The sequence below is a fragment of the Prionailurus bengalensis genome, chromosome D1, assembly GCF_016509475.1.
Source record: "Prionailurus bengalensis isolate Pbe53 chromosome D1, Fcat_Pben_1.1_paternal_pri, whole genome shotgun sequence".
Taxonomy (NCBI): Eukaryota; Metazoa; Chordata; class Mammalia; order Carnivora; family Felidae; genus Prionailurus; species Prionailurus bengalensis.
Genome location: NC_057346.1, coordinates 55833098 through 55850229, shown reverse-complemented (window position 1 = coordinate 55850229; position 17132 = coordinate 55833098). Strand labels below are relative to the sequence as shown.

General features: G+C 36.9%; 1 protein-coding gene across 28 annotated transcripts in view; it reads left to right on the top strand.

The window, feature by feature from the left end:
• EMSY (EMSY transcriptional repressor, BRCA2 interacting) overlaps positions 1 to 17132 on the top strand; it is an 87693-nt gene that overhangs the window by 57563 nt on the left and 12998 nt on the right. For 23 of the 28 annotated variants that reach the window (XM_043580183.1, XM_043580182.1, XM_043580170.1 and 20 more), the window contains 5 exons: positions 3665 to 3801; positions 6193 to 6366; positions 8182 to 8380; positions 14538 to 14702; positions 16398 to 16553. In XM_043580183.1, the coding sequence (XP_043436118.1) occupies positions 3665 to 3801; positions 6193 to 6366; positions 8182 to 8380; positions 14538 to 14702; positions 16398 to 16553 (831 nt within the window). The remainder of the gene's footprint in view (positions 1 to 3664; positions 3802 to 6192; positions 6367 to 8181; positions 8381 to 14537; positions 14703 to 16397; positions 16554 to 17132) is intronic. The other 5 variants (XM_043580186.1, XM_043580187.1, XM_043580191.1 and 2 more) reach the window with 2 other exon arrangements.

Here is a 17132-nt window from a genome sequence, read left to right as displayed (position 1 = left end):
GATACGTAAGTTTTTTTGTGAGTTTTGTTGAGGGTTGGTTGGTAAAGGAACCATGCCTATTTTATGTAGAAGATTGGATCCTTTGGAGATGAACTCATTAGGACATTGAGTCCTTGACTCTAAGGACATTATGAGAACCTTTGGCAATGGCAAGACTTGATTTTTATTCTTCTTTTGATCTTTAGTACAATGTTCAGGCAAGGAGCTAGTGTTTATATATCTTTTGCATTCGTTCGTTCATTTGCTCATTCTTTGAGCAAAGCAACATAAACCATTACCCAGGAGACCAGATTGTCAGGGTGATGTAAAAAAATCTCTGAATAGTAAAATCTGGGCCATTAAATTAGTTTCTTTAAGCGATCCTACCATACTGCTCACATTTTTACAGGAATTGTATTTTTAAGTAGAAATCCCTGGAACGCATCCAGTATCATAGTCCATGATCCAAATGTGACTTAAGAGTAATTTGCACCCATTGTATCTTAAGTCTTTATGTGGAGACTGTATAGACAGTGGGTTCTCTGATAGTCTATGAGCCAAATTCTGGGCCGGGTGCTGTGATACATAGGGGATGCACATGAGATGCATTCTCTGCCCTATGGAATGCTAAACAAATGAATTTTTGTACATTCTGTTGTGATGTGAGAACTGTAGTTGGACTACTGTGAAAGTGTAGAGGAAGACCTTTTTAAAAAAATGAATAACTACAACATAGTTATCAATTGAAATATAGAAATATGCTCACTGGAACTTTAGATTTTTATAACTTGATAATTCTAGTTATAAACTTTTCCATTTTAAAATGACACTGTATTTGCTTTTCCTTATGTTATGCCTTTTTCTTCTGTTTTCTAACATCCTCCCCCCTCATTTTGTTAAAGCTGGTAAACTTGGTTTGCAACTGTCTCATAAATTGATAGATCCCTGCAATGGAAAGGATTAGATGGTGACTTAGATACAAATGTAATTCACTTGTTAAGCAAGTTTTGCCAAAAAAGTGGTCCTTGTACTTTGGTTAAAGCTTGGCTAACGTTTCCTTGAGATAGCTTTTTTTTTTTTTTCCAAGTTTATTTATTTTTGAGAGAGACAGAGACAGAGCATGAGTGGAGGCGGGGTGGAGAGAGAGGGAGACATAGAATCTGAAGCAGGCTCCAGGCTCTGAGCTGTCAGCACAGATCTTGATGCGAGGCTCAAACCTGGGAACTGAGAGATCATGACCTAGGCTGAAGTTGGATGCTTAACCAACTGAGCCACCCAGGGGCACTTCTTGAGATAGTTTTTAATGCTTACTTTCTAAAAACCCTTTCTTTTATTAACCAAATATATATATATATATATATATATATATTTTTTTTTTTTTTTTAATCTTTATTTAGTTTTGAGAGAGAAAGAGAGACAGTGCAAGCAGGGGAGGGACAGAGAGAGAGGGAGACATGGAATCCGAAGCAGGCTCCAAGCTCTGAGCTGTCAGCACAGAGGGGCTCGAAACCACAAAATGTGAAATCATGGCCCGAGCTGGAGTCAGATGCTTAACTGACTGAGCCACCCAGGCACCCCTTATTAACCGAGTATTTAATGAGGCTGTATTATTGAAGGAGTCATCACAATCAATCATGTATGAGGGATTGGAGTTAATTAAGAGTTGAAGTTGATAGATGTGAATAATGGGCAGTGTGGTTTTTGTGGCTCTTAACAGCTTACTGTTCAGAAACTACAGATACAGGGAAAAACATTTGTGAAGCTAGTGTGTGGATAAAAGTGCGTTTTTATGTAACCTGACTGTTGCTTTGGACTGACAAGACATCAGATGATGGCAAATATATTAAAATGATATATGAAGTAATAAAATTGCCAAAAATTGACTAGAATATTCTTATTCTTGGTGCAGTCTCATTACTAAAACTCTAGTAAGGAATGCTAAATTTTTCCAGTAGAAAAGAATAAAATTTTGTTTAACTTTTCTTCTTGGGAACATATTAATCAGTCATGTTTTTAATGAGTACCTGTTATGTGCTTAGTCATTTGATAAATGACGTGCAAGCCTATAGAAGAACAATGTGACTTGCCTGTTTTCATGGGCAGAGGAAATCACAGACACAGAGGTAGCATTGCGACTCATACGCTCAAGGATCAATGTGGAAACAAACATACTGAAGGAGAGGTATATATTGGATAATCCTGCAAATTAAAGTCTGACAGAACCTGGAAACATTAGAGGAATTTGAGCTCTGTGTGACAGATAATAGGAAGCCATAGTGAAGAAGTTACTTGTTATACTAGTGTGTGGCATGTATTGTAGGGTAAGAGTTGGAACAAATAAGATCAAATTTTTAGATTAGGGGTCAGTTCATACAGGATTTTGAAACCTAAGAGGGAAAGTTAGAACTAGATAAAATAGGGATTAGGAAGGCTTTTTGCTTTTCGCTTTTTTGAGTAATCTCTATACCCAGCGTGGAGCTTGAATTTATACCCCCTGAGATCAAGAGTCACCTGCTCTGCCGGCTGAGCCAGCCAGTTGCCCTAGGAAGGTTTTTGACCAATTTGACCAATGTATTGGGTTCTTGACATGACAAAAAAATTTTTTTCAGGATGTTTGATATAACAGGAGCTTCAGATCTATTTGTATGAAACTTGCAATAGGGAGAAAATATGGGAAACTAAAAGAGATGAGGGTCTATTGAGTCAACATCAATAACATTTTGAAAGAAAACATGTGTTGGTGACAGATTGAGTTCATTCACATACTCGACTGAACAACTATTACTGAGTAATTGCCATACAGTATGTGCTAAGCACTGAGGAATTAGTGATACAAAAAGATAGAGTGTGGAGCGCAAGGGGCTTTTGTTTTCTTGGGTGATACAGGGAAGACAAGGCAAGATTTGTACCAGGATTTCCAGCCATGCCAGTCAGAAGAATATAGGGTACAAATTTGATAGGTATAAGAGAAGCAGATTGTGGAAGGATGTGGGGAAGAGGGCATGATAATATGTTTGGCTCAGTAGATATAGGTCTATGAAATAGATCTTAATTGTTGAAAATATAAATTTTTTTGTATAAATATACACATTGGGATATCATCCTCAGACTCTTCAGAGTGCTGCAGATAACAAGAGCACATGTTTAATCTGTGACTTGGTCTTTGAGTGTTTATTTTTTTTGATCACACAAATATAAATGGCTTATTCTCATAAATTTTCTCAAGAGTCTAATGTTACGTGAATTTTGATAAGTATTTTGATAAGTATTTACCTCTCTCTTTATATTCTTTTAGAAGAGTTTTCCCATCACACCAGTCAAAAATAGATATAATACTGGGTTTGGGGAAGTATTTGTCAAAGAATACAGATTTAGATTTCAGTTAACTAGTTAGGGGAGGAATATTGATGGGGAAAATGACAGTGATATTTTTAGATTCTGATTTTGGTGTGTAGGTTTTCAAATTCCAAAAAGATGACCGCTGTAAAAGTCAATTCTTAACACTCTCTCATTTTAGGACAACTTGTGCTTATTGTTCCGAGCCTTCATTTTCATCCTCATGACAGCCTTCATGTCATCTCGGGATGACACGGACTACGTGTGTTAATTGTGTACAACATAAACAGAAATAACCAAATATCACTAGTCCTTAACTCAGGCCTCCTTTTCTCCCCCCTTCTCTAAGGAACGACTACCAAAATCACTACAATCCCAATGACTTCCAAGCCCAATGTGATTGTTGTGCAAAAGACTACAGGAAAAGGAACGACCATTCAAGGCCTCCCGGGCAAAAACGTTGTCACAACATTGCTAAATGCTGGAGTAAGTAAGAGCTTGTACTGCAGACTCAGCAGTCCACTGAGGATTTTAAAAACCAGCTATACAAATATTTGCCTAAGGACTTCAGAACCCCACAATGGCCTGTATGCTTGATTTACCACTACTGTGATGTAATAACTGTTAAAGCACCACTAACTGATGCCATTTTTCACAGTAATTCCTAAAACACGTTGCTCATAACTGGGTTGCTTATGACCATGATTTAGATGCTTAGCTTGGTCCAAATGGAAGATTCCACTGCCATAACTACAGGGAGACCTCTGTTAGAGGACAATTTTACTCCTGCCTCTGGCCAGTAGACATAAGCCTAGTATGGGCCTCGGCTGGGCCAAGTGAGATATTTAGGATTAAGAAAATTAATTGAGACGGTTTTACTTTCATTTTACCTCTTTGAGCTAGTTAAAAAAAATAGCAAATAACAGATTAATTTATAGTTCTGAAGGCAATTGTGCAGAGGTTTGGAGTTAGACAAACCTGGGCTTTGTCTCTTGTATTGTAGTTTGACTTTTGGCAAATTTATTCAACTTCTCTCATCCTTAATTTCCTCATTGGTAAATTGGTGATTATGATCTTTACCAGTGAGTTTGTTCAGTAACTGGGAGCTGTTTTGAAAGTGCTTAGGACAGTGCCCTGGCACATAGGACGTCACCAATAAATAGTTTTTCTCTTATTGTTATTACTTGTGGTGCTTAACTATTTAGGCTTGGTAATGTCCCTACTTTGCTAGAAAAAAGAATGTTGTACTTCATTGCAGATCTCTGGTAGTTTCCTAGGCATCACAGTCTTTAAACTGTTGGCATTAGATAGTTCCATCATGTTGGAAAACATAGATTGTTCCTAGTGTGAGTTCACATGGTAAGCCAATAGTAAAGCCTGGATTAGAATTCAGATTTTCAGAACCCTTTTGGAGTTTGTTTGGCAACTTCATAGAATTTGATATAGAAGATGGGATGCCATGTACTCTAAGTCCTGTGGTCACAAACATTGAAGAGTTGTGTATGAATCCTATCTGCCACATAATGTCTAAGAGCAACAGTTTGGCACAGGAAATGATAGTAAAACAAGCAGATCAGAGCATAAGACTACACATATGTATATTCTCCTCTACTCAACAGCTTGCTCACCTGGGCATGTCCACACACATACATCAGAAGAGATTTTTTTAAAAATAGCCTGCTAGTTGGTTTTGATAGGCTTTGAATGGGTCATAGTTGGACCAAGCCCGTCAAGCTGTTTAATAGATAGGCACAGCCACTTGAAAACTAGTGGCTGTTGGCAAATGAATTAGAGCTCCTCCCAAAGAAGCTGCTGTGAAGGGTGTGTGTGTATTAAAATAAGTAATAATATGATTGACAGGCACTTTATGTTTTCCTTAGATTATTATAGCAGATAGTTAAACTTGTGATTTTTATAATCATATTTAGTTCTAAATTGAGTGATTACCTTTGGCCAGCTCACCTGGGTGCTTTGTTTTTATGGCTACTAAGTTGGATGGCCACACATTTAGATGATGATGACTGAAAGTTACAAACTAAAAAGGTGAACATTTTTCCTTTCAGTTTTATGGATTTTAACTTGTAAAATTTTAATAATTTAGTAAAATCACTGTCTTTGAATTTAAGAAAGCTCAAGTATTGATTCTATAAATGACCAGAAGATGGTACTTAAGAATAAAGCAGACAAAAGTACAAAAAATGGTGAAAAGTTAATGGGCTTAAGCTACCTAGTTAATAGACTAAAGTGATATTAGTAACATGCTAATAGTAAGATGTGAGAAATGCACTGTTGTTTTTTTTAATTTTCCCATATAACCTCAGAAAGATTGTTAATATGTGCTAATTTCCTCTCTTGCCCATGCTTTTACACACAGACATTCTGCTATTTAGCCTTATAATTTTGTATTTGGGGAGCTTAGCTTATTTATATGTGTACATTTAGCTACTGGTATAATGCACAGTAATTTTTTGTTACATGAGTGTTTATTTCGGGTAAATTAGAAAATGAAGATAATGTTGGGGTGAGGGAGACCTATAATCTCTATAATTATTCTTTTATAATTTCCTAACTACTCTAATGTATGTATTCTATGAATGGAATGGTGTAGTAAGTATTCCCGTGTGAGATAATTTTTAAAATTCACTCATCAGGAAACGATTAATGCCTTCTTTGGACAGAAAATTGGGCAGAGGACTTCTAGGACCATCTCAACTAAGTCTAGGATTTGTGATCACCTAGAAACATTGTACTTTGCTGTTTAATTTACATTCCTGTTCCTATCATCCTGGTAAAACCTCTCTGCGATTTTTCAGTAAAAGGACAGTTTTTATCATTGAAATACATAGAAAGCTCATATATTCACTGACTTTAATTTAGGGAGAAAAGACTATTCAGACGGTACCAACAGGAGCAAAGCCAGCTATTATCACTGCTACAAGACCCATCACCAAAATGATTGTAACTCAGCCAAAAGGAATAGGTTCCACAGTTCAACCAGCAGCTAAAATCATCCCGACAAAAATTGTTTATGGGCAGCAAGGGAAAACACAGGTATGCTGTAAGATATGATGAATTTTCTTGGCTCTGGTATATTTCAAACTTATAAAATTCCATGTTAGAAATTTGAATGAAAAGATCAGTAATCTTTAAAAAAATAAGATTGTTAAAGTTATGACCAAATGTGTGTAATTGTCTATTTTCAAAATGTGTGTTTTTCTCTTCAGTACTTTTTGGGGGGTGGTGGGTATCTAAATATTTGTGCCATGTCATAAGCAAAGATTGGAGAAAAAAACTCCCTTAGAATAAAATTTGCTGAAGGTATTGTTATTTGAGAAGTAGGTGTTTGAGAGAGAGTGGTAGTTGTTTGGAATCTCTCAAACAAAAGTATTTTTTATAAGCTAATATGGCCTTTGAAAGCACTTTATTTACTTATAAAATTTATTTTACTTGAAACCTAAATAATGAAGAAGCTAGAGAACTGCTCAATTGTCAAGCAATAGAAGATAAGGGAATTTTTCTGGAAATTTGCCTAGAAAATTGAGACTCAGGATTTAATCTTACATTGCCAGGGTACTATTTATTTTGTGAGACTATCAAAGGAAGTAATGTCAGCTTTGGTTGAGAAATGGTATCCTAGAATTTTTGTAAAAGGTATTAATTTGCTTTTAGAATGCATTCCCTCAGAATCATAGTCAAATAGTTTGCATATCTAAACAAATAAGTTTTGTGATTAGAAATAAGTCCAAATTGCCTTTAAGTTTCAACTGTAACAATTTTCATTTGCTCCATCATCTAAGTCATAGTATAATCCATGTTTTCATTCTTGAATTCTTGAATGAGTGACTTAATAAGAGTCCGGAAGGGTTTAGAGTCTTACATATGGAGAATAAAAATAATTGTGGTGAGTTAACATTTTCATTCCAGGCACCCAATTGAAGTCAACTCCTAGAGTTCAAATTTTGAAGTAGAATAGTTCAGTTTGAAATTTTTCTCCCATTTTATTTGTTTTAGTGTCTATGGTTTTGACCTTTGCCAGGAGTTGATCTGTTGTACCGTATTGCTTCTAATGATAGTTGTGTAAGTCAGTGTTTCTCCTGGGATTTCTTCAAAGATGACTTATGTCCCAACCATATTTACTTTGCACAGGTGTCTCAATTAGGAATTTCATTTGGTTGCTAATGAAAAGAAACCTGAAGAATGGTGGTTTAAACAAACTAGGGTTTTGTTTTTATTATGTTAATAAATATTCAGGGGGTGCCTGGGTGGCTCACTTGGTTAAGTTCCCGACTTCTGCTCAGGTCACGATTTTATGGTTCGTGGGTTCGAGCCCCACATCGGGCTCTCTGCTGTCAGTACAGAGCCCAAATGATTGGGCTTCGGATCCTCTGTCCCCCTCTCTCTCTGCCCCTGCCCTGCTCATGCGCTGTCTGTCTGCCTCTCACTCTTTCTCTCAAAAAAGTAAAATAAATGTTCAGAAGGAAGAAATTCTGGACTGTTATTGTGCCATTGGGAATCTAGGCATTCTGAAATCCATGGTGGGTGGCTGGCTGTCATTCTAGTATATAGCCAACAGACTGTAAATGACTTCTGAAGTCATTATAGACAAGAAAAAACAGGGACAGAGCCTCTTGTCAGAATTATGGCTGTTGCATTCTGGCATGTACCATTTAAAATGTTGTATGTGGCTTGACTGTAATTTGTTCATAGATGGAATTAGTCTTTGATAAACAGTGCTGTGCCCAAAGCATAATTAATGTACAGAATGCTGTTTCCCATGTCGGGAAAATAATAGTTCATGACTAGAAGTTTAGCATTTTAAATAGTGCTCTAAAATTTAAACTGGGTATATTTCTGCTTTTCTTCTAGGTTCTTATTAAACCCAAACCAGTGACATTTCAAGCCACAGTTGTTAGTGAACAAACAAGGCAGCTGGTCACAGAAACATTACAGCAAGCATCTAGGGTAGCAGAAGCTGGTAATTCATCTATTCAAGAGGGAAAAGAAGACCCACAGAGTTATACAGATAGTAGTTCCTCTTCTACAGAGTCCTCCCAAAGTTCCCAAGGTAAGATCCATTTTACTCCTGACTTATCGTAATTATTACCGACATAGTACCCTAGTTCCGAAATAGTTGTGTATAGGGATTTCAAACAAACGTGTGCTTTGACTTGTGGAGTCTTTTGATTTACTTTCTTTTGTTTGATACGTAGTCAGTGAGCTGAAGTTTTGTTTTTGGTAAGGCTTACCGTTATGTTCATGATGGCATGGCATGATGTTCATCAAATAATTGGTAAACTTTAGATGATGATTTTGACAGGTAGGTATTATCAAACTGGCTAGTGCTGTGATTCTTTTTGTTTCCTTCTGGGTAAAAAGAAGTATGCAGGAAAGTAAATGTATCTTTTGAATGGTTATTGTTGAACCTTGAGAAAGAATCAGAGTGGCCAGAGGTGGGCCATGAGTGGGCTATAAATAGAGTGACCATACATTGCAGTTTGCATAGCACAAGTCCTAGTTTATATCTGTTCTAGCCTAATTATTAATAGCATGCCTTTCCGCTCTCACAGGTTTCCTAATTTAGATGATACTGTATGGTTGTCCTAATTACAAGAAAGGAGCTATGAAGCCAGACTCCAGAGTAGGGAAGCTCTTTATCCTCAGTGCTATCTTAATTATGTTGTTCATCTAGGAAGTCTCTTGAAATAAATTTTTAATCATAAGCTTTGAGACCTGCACATCTCATACTCATGTCTATCAGTTACCTTAACTGCCCTTATTGTCAGGTGGTGGGTGTATTTATGCCTATGCTTGCTTGTATGCTCGGATGCATCTAATAAGCAAAGCTGTTTATCTTCCCCTGGTCATCACTCTCTCACTCCATTCCCTCTCCTCACCTCCCCATTATTCTCTCAGGAGTGCTTTCTAGGTATCTTCATTTTTCTACTGCAGATTCTTCATATTATGCACTTTTATTATTTTAATTCTTTAAAGGAGTCTTCCCAGATTAGTGGGAAATTCAGATTGCTCACATGGTTCATATTGCTGATTATTCCATTCATCCATTAATTCAATTTGACAGTTACGTATTAGTTTATACTACATACTAAGCATTGTGGTAGGCCCTGTAAACATTGAGTAAAATATAGTTCTTGTTAAAATCTAGAGTAGGGGATTAAAAAATACACGTGTATAACTTCAGTAGTAGTTTAATAAGTTTATTAGTAACAAACAAAAATGCCGAAGGCTAAAAATTCACATTCCAGTGAGAAAAGGATGAGAAAGCTTCACAAAAGAGATAGCATTTGAAATGGTCTTTGAAAACTCATCAATTAAAAATAAATAAAAACGTTGATTTTAACAAACTATATGGTACTCATTTTACAAAGTAGATAGTTTTCTTCAGCATATTATCAATGATAGTAATATTTTCTGAATCAATTTACTGAGATTTAGTTTATCATTCTATACTGATTATAAATTAGTCTCTGTACTAGTCCCCATGGAGTGATGCTTATTATCTATTTCATTCTATCTTTATTTCTTAATGATTTGATATTTACAGATTCCATTCTTATTTCAACACATCAGCTGCATTTCCCTCTTTTATTTTTAAGCCTCTGGTTGCTTGAATAATACTAGCCATTTTTTCCCTTGAGAAATATTTTTATAGAGAGCAGGTAAAATATTTAGCTCATGAGTTGGTGCTAAGAGGGGAACATGAACAGTAGATGTTTTTATATCCATAATCTAGGGTTCTCCTTTGAATTTGCTAGTCTTTATCTGAGGGAGCTATGAGCCAATCATTACTTCCCAAACATGCCATTTCATTAGGCAGTCTTCAGTTTTCATTCTAAGAATGGGACAAAAGTTTGGCTATTTTTGGAAGTAATTCCGTCTAAGGTTTTCTGCTGTTCAGTGTGTTATTATACATGGTTTCATGTATTTTTATTTGTTCTGTATCATCACATATTTTTTCTTTTAAAAATATTCTGTAATATGGAAAAATTTCAGTTCAGAATAGGTATATCTAATATAGTTGACTATAAAGCCAGTTATTATAATCTACATTCCTCCCCCCTCCCCTCCCCCCTGCTACTGTCTTTAGTGCATTCTCACAAAGACCAGGAGCTGGGAATATATATGCTATGATTTAAAGTGAAAGAAAGGGATAAAGATTTTGGTCAGTCTAAGATCATGCTGGTTTTCAAACTATACGAGGATGAAACCTAATGGAAATGTAAGCACTACATAGCAGTTCATTTTTCCTTTCTATTGCTTTTGTAGTTTTTGCCCCTCCCCTGCTTTGGTAACTTTTTCTTTTAATGTAATTTCAGACTTACAAAAATGTTGTAAGAAGAGTTAAAAAGAACTCCTGTGATGTTTTTTTTTTTTTTAAGATTTTTTTTTTAATGTTTATTTTTGAGAGAGAGATCACGCAAGCAGGGGAGGGTCAGAAAGAGGACAGAGGATGCAAAATGGGCTCTGCACTGACACTAGGGAGCCTCATGTGGGGCTTGAACTCACGAACCGTGAGATCATGACCTGAGTCGAAGTCGGAGGCTCAACCGACTGAGCCACCCAGGCGCCCCAAGGTGCCCCAAGATTTTGTTTTAAAGTAATCTCTACACCTGACGTGGGGCTTGAACTCATGACCCCAAGATCGTGCCCCCCAGATTTTAAAAAAAGAAAGAAAAATATAAAGATTATTTATATTTTGTTTATTTCCAGAAGGTTTTAAGGTGGATTGGGTAGAATACAAGATTATATGAAGTAAAATGAAAGAGAACAAGGAGAGAAAACCAAGAGTAGGGATTTAAGATGGATTTAAGGTGTGAGGTAAATACAGAAATGCATCCTGTATCCTATATAAAAGACATCACTTTAAAAAATACATAAGACATCACTTTAAGGAGGTCACAAATTTGTTTCTAGGGTGATTTCTCCAGAAGCTTTATGATCTCAGTAGATTATGGTGAGGGTGGGGAATAAATCCAGGTTAGGCAAAACATACTTACTACAGAACTTTTCAGAGCCGTTATGTGCTAATATATCTTGTGAAAAATGAAGAGTGGTGTATATAATGTAAAACACTCCCCAACTTTTTTGACCATAGAACCTTTTGCAGAACATCTTGAGGAACTAATGTTCTCTGAAACATTTTGAGTGATGCTGTCTAGGCACTTACGTACTGTGAAGGCCTTGGGTTTTAGGACAGTACTTCAGAGGGAAGGTATATATTATATCATAGAAGGGACACAGACATCTTAGGTTTAGTTTAGAAGGGATGATTTAGATGCGTAAGGCATCTGGGAATCATTTTATATGAGGAATGGTCAGTGGAAACAGCACATTTCTCATGGAGAAGAGAAGATGAGGATTGGGTTGGGGACATGGGGGTTGTCAGCTTTCCTGAGAACTGTGACGTGGAAGAGGGAAAAGAATTGATCTTTGTGGATACGTGGACAGAAACTAGAACCACTGGGTAGACAGGAAGACCTGTTTTCCATTTCATATAAGAAAATTTTCTCATTGTCATAACTGCAGAGATGGAAGGAAACTATATTAGAAAGTAGTGAGTTCTCTGGTGTGGCAGTTTCTTTTTTTTAATGTTTTTATTTATTTTTGAGACAGAGAGAGACAGAGCATGAGCAGGGAAGGGGCAGAAAGAGAGGGAGACACAGAATCTGAAGCAGGCTCCAGGCTCTGAGCTGTCAGCACAGAGCCCAATGCGGGGCTCGAACTCACAGAGTGCGAGATCATGACCTGAGCTGAAGTCGGACGCTCAACAGACTGAGCCACCCAGGTGCCCCTGGTGTGGCAATTTCTTGATTGGTGGGGGATATGTGAAGATTTTAGTATAGGATTGGTGATAGCATTAAGTGAACTGTTAGATCCCTGCTAGCTGAGAGGTCTTACTATTCTATGAAAGTGTGTTATAGGCCTTTTATGGTAAAGTCACAGGAGGCATTCTTCCACAGAGATGCCTGATCTGCCTCTGCATATAACAGTACAGTGTGTATTTCTGGTACCTAACAGGTAGTAGATGTCCAGGAAATATTTGTTAAATGACCCATGGGGAAAGACATGTGAGGGTTAGCGGGCCACCATCCTCATAATCAAATGGTACTGTGAGATCAGGCTCTTGGTGTCTCGGTTATTGCACCCTGACCTCAGCATCAGACTCAATAGGCAGTAGATTTATCTAGTCTAAGAAGAAGCCAAGAGTAGAGAGGAAAATCGCTCAAGGAATGGTTTTCACATCTAGGTTCACACACTCATTCTTTGTCTCAGCTGTTGAAGTTGCCGCAGTGATACTGTGTGATGGTTGGCTCTTCTCTGGGTGTGGGCAGAAAGAGTGAACCATCTCCCCAGTCCCTCCCCACAGGATAATGTTATGTGCGCTGATGTCTCTGACAGGTGCTCCCATGTGGAAATTTGTTTTCCTTTCTCAGTCTATTTCTACCTTATCTCTCTACAGATGCAATCCTTGCTTTCTTTTGGATTTTCAGTGAATGTTACAGTATTGGGTGGCAGTCATTCTGTGCCTGTAGGTTCTCTCACCTAGCCAAGGAATACTTACATTGCCATGAGAATTTCTTAAATTTGAGAACGTAGGTTTTATAAAAAGAATGATTCCCTAATAAAATTCTTTTAGGTGTAAGTTCTATTGTCTACTTAGAATGAGTAAAGAAAAATTGTTATGTGCATCACATGACATTTGGCATTGTAGGATAGTGTCCTTCAGTCTTCTAGAATTTGGGGGGAGGATATACCTCCCTGGTGTGGCATATATTCTACTCAGTGTTTGAGGGGCAGAGAATACAGTTTGTTAATGGTAATTAAAAATTCCAGTGCTATTGTATATTGATTTGTTTTCTTTGGGAAGGCTTTTTTCTTTTTAAGAGTCATTTTGCCTTCCCCAATCTGTTTGGACAACTTTGTGGTTTTCAAAAATACAAGGTTCAAAGAAGGTTGAACTTCTGTTGAATTTATTCTCGTTTATATGAATTTTTTTCATTCTTCTGTGATGCTTTCACTGACTAATCCAATTCAAAGCAGTCTTTTTCTTTCTATATATTTGTCTTGTTTGCCCTAGACATTTGATTTTTCCCAAGAATACAAAGCTATATGTATGTTTGTTTTAGGTCTCCTCCATTGTAACCTAAACTTGGCTGTGGGGATTGTGCCTCTATATCCTGCATAATTTTTGTCCTGTATGGTGTCCTGGACAAAGGAGTTTAGGAGCTTAATAATAGTCTAGTCCAACCTGATTATTCTGCAGATGGAAAACTCAATAATTTGTTGCTTCGTTTGATGCACGTTTAGTATTTACTTGCCTACCTTTCGCATAAATGTAATAAGCCTTGAATTAGGGCCTTAATTTATTTTGAAACTAACACAACATCTCAGAATCGAGAACTTTTAGGACACAACAACAATAACATTTCTGTTGTCCTTCATAGTTTATGAAGCTCTTTTACATATATTATTTCATTATATTCTCAGAAGTTCTGTGAGATAGATAGGTAATTTTATCATTGCCAACTTAGAAATAATGACACTAAAACCCAAGGACTCAACTTGGCGAATAATAGATAGAGCTGGGGCTGTAACCTAAGACTTTGAACTCTGATGTTATACGTGTGCTATTATATCATCCTGCTTCTAGATCATCTATCCATTCTTGTTATTGGCGGACAGGATTTCTTTTCAGTAGTTCAGCCATCCAAAAATAAGTAATGTTGACTGAATGCTCAGGTTGTAATACAAAACACATTTTCAGATGCATTGGGGAAAATAAAGACTCCTACAGCATTTTGTTCTTACTATACACAAACATACATCTACTTAGACAAATGCACACCTATTTATTATAGCAATTGTCACATTGAATTGTAATTTGTCTTTTTACATGTCTGTCTCCCCAACCAGATTGTGTGCTTCTTGAGCATCCTCTGATTACTCTGTAAGCTCCTTTATATCCTCAATGCCAAATATAGACTCCTGCATATAGGTGCCCAGTTTGTTGAATCAGTGAATGAATGAATGAGTAAGTGAATACAGACATGAAAGATATGCCCTGTGGGGGCTTACAGTCTTCTTGGGGAGATAAAGCATGAGGTTTACAATAAATACAAAGATTAAAAAAAAAAACAACAAATTGTTTTTTTTAAGAGAAACTTTGTTTATAGGGTTTTTTTTTTTTAACTAATATAAAACAGATTCCCAGCCTGTAGTTCATGTAATTGCTTCCCGGCGTCAGGATTGGTCAGAACATGAGATTGCAATGGAGACTAGCCCCACCATAATTTATCAGGATGTATCCAGTGAATCACAATCAGCTACTTCAACAATCAAAGCTCTGTTAGAACTCCAACAGACAACAGGTATGAATTCACATGCTCAATTGAATGAAGCATGTTTTCTCTAGAGATGGGTTGTGCTAAAATACTACCACTGTTATATTTTCTTTGTTATTATTTGAGCACATTTCCCCCCTCTGGACTGGTCTATAATCATTGCTGCAGTCTGTTTACTTGTCAGTTCAATAAGATGTGCAGAGGAGTACTAAAGGATAGACTAGTTAGGGAGGAAAAAAAATGGCAGAGCCCTTTCTTTTCTGTCTCCTGCTTGAAATGGGCAATCCTGTTGCCTCTTTCACCAGAAGGGAGTAGTTTCTATCATTTCTAAGCACAAGGATAGATGTAGCATAGATGTCAGTTCCATTTGAGGCAGATTGAAGGGCCCCTGCCATCCTCCTTGATATTGGTGGGGCAATTTTGTGGTCATAAAACACCATTAATGGCCCTTGCTAGCATTCTAATTGGTTTTATCTTTATATTTTCGTTGTATCATTTAACCACTTGAGCTTCCATGCAAAGCTGCCCTCATTTAACAAGATCCCACTAGTATTTCTAGTTACTAAATATCTTCAATAAACTAGGCAAAACCCATGTTAGTTATTACTGACTTTTCTATTACAATAAGTCAAAGATTGTTAGAGTATTTAAGGGACCTTAGCAATGATCTCATCCAAGCCTTTCATTTTATGCATAAGTAAACTGAGATCCAGAGAAGTTACCCAGTTGGTTAGTGGCAGAGTGAGACTCCATGTCTTTTGATTCCTAATTCAGTGTCCTCTCTACTTGTGGGGTGACTGTGGTATTATTTTGGTTTGGTTTTGCTTTCTTTGTTTAAATGATTATCTTGATTTTGTCACTTTATATGCTTCGTGGGAATAATCTGAATGATCACTCAGTGGACTTAATTACTGGTAACTAACTATTTGTTGTAACATCCACCTTACACTAGCCAAAGAATATGAGCACTTAGTATCTTTGGTTAATCTTTCTATTGGTGTTACTTTTGGCCTTAGGCATTTCCTTAGTTTCTTGTTTTTGACATACTCAGCCATTTCCATTAATGTCTCACAGAGGGTGAAAACCGAGTAAGTAGATTTTATAGAAAAAATGACAAGATAGGACGTAAATTTATCCATGGAGCCCATTCTTGATCCCAGACCACTCCATAAAACATTTTTGTAGGAACAGAGAGGTCATTTTTTCCTAACACTGAAGATTTTTGTTCTTTAAGGGCCATTGAATACTTGGTAACATTTCTTTGGGGATTATCTTAAATTTTTAATAGATCAAATTAAACTAGTCATTGTATTGTCTGTTCTGGGTAGGTATGATCTAGAGCAAATCATGCTGTATACTGCCTATTCACCCTTTGTTTTCAGGCTGGTAAACTCCAGAATACCAGGAACTACCTTGAAGAAGGGTAAAGGAAATGTTCTAAAAGGAGCGTGTACAAGGGAAACCGATTTTTTAGCCTAGTCATAATGGGGAATTTTAGTCTGATTGCATATGTCCTTCTTGCTAGGCTGCTGGTTATGGTTGCATAAGTTGTGCCCATACAACCATATAGAGCAGTCTGCCTTTTTCATTTCAATTCACTGTCTCCTTAGTCACTGCCAATTGTGGCACCCCAGAGGTCTGGTTCGTTATTCCCATGGACAACTCTGGTTTTGATACTTGTTTGTAACAAAAGTTAACTTTTCCCCTGCCTTTTCTGTGCAGTAAAGGAAAAATTGGAATCTAAACCAAGACAACCCACTATTGACTTGAGTCAGATGGCAGTGCCTATTCAGATGACCCAGGAAAAGAGACATTCTCCTGAGAGTCCATCCATTGCTGTGGTAGAGTCAGAACTAGTTGCTGAATACATCACTACTGGTAGGTGTCCTCTTAAAAAGTAGTATTAAGGTAGGAGAGCTACCTTTCTGGATTTGATGGGATGGTTGTTTGGGGGAGAATATAGCTTTTATATTTCTAGATCTTTTTCCAGTTTGCTCTGAAAGCAAATTTTCATTGTCCTTGGGACTTAACCCTGTCTTTAATGACTAGGGAAGAAAACCAATCAGTTGTTACAAACTGGCAGCTAATAAAAAATTGCAAGTTGGCCATAAATAACGTCTGTGAATATAGGGTGACAGTTGTAGAGAGAGGATAAAATACCTTTTACAGAAGAATAAATATTTTGATGCATCTAAATTTTTTAGTTTTGGTGGAGGGGAGAGAGGAGGGGAGATGGGTCAGGGGAGAAAGGAGGTATAAAATCCAATACCTTTTTTGATGTAAAGAAAAAAAATGTGGGAAACTTTAAGTCCCTGTAAATACTTAGGAGTTCTGGTGGAAGGCAAATTAGGCATTTGTTTCAAATGTGGTCTGGCAGCAAAACACTAGTGAGAGTTTTGCATGGCATAGATAGAAAAGTGGAACAGGAAGGATAATAGATTCTTTCTCTCGTGTTCT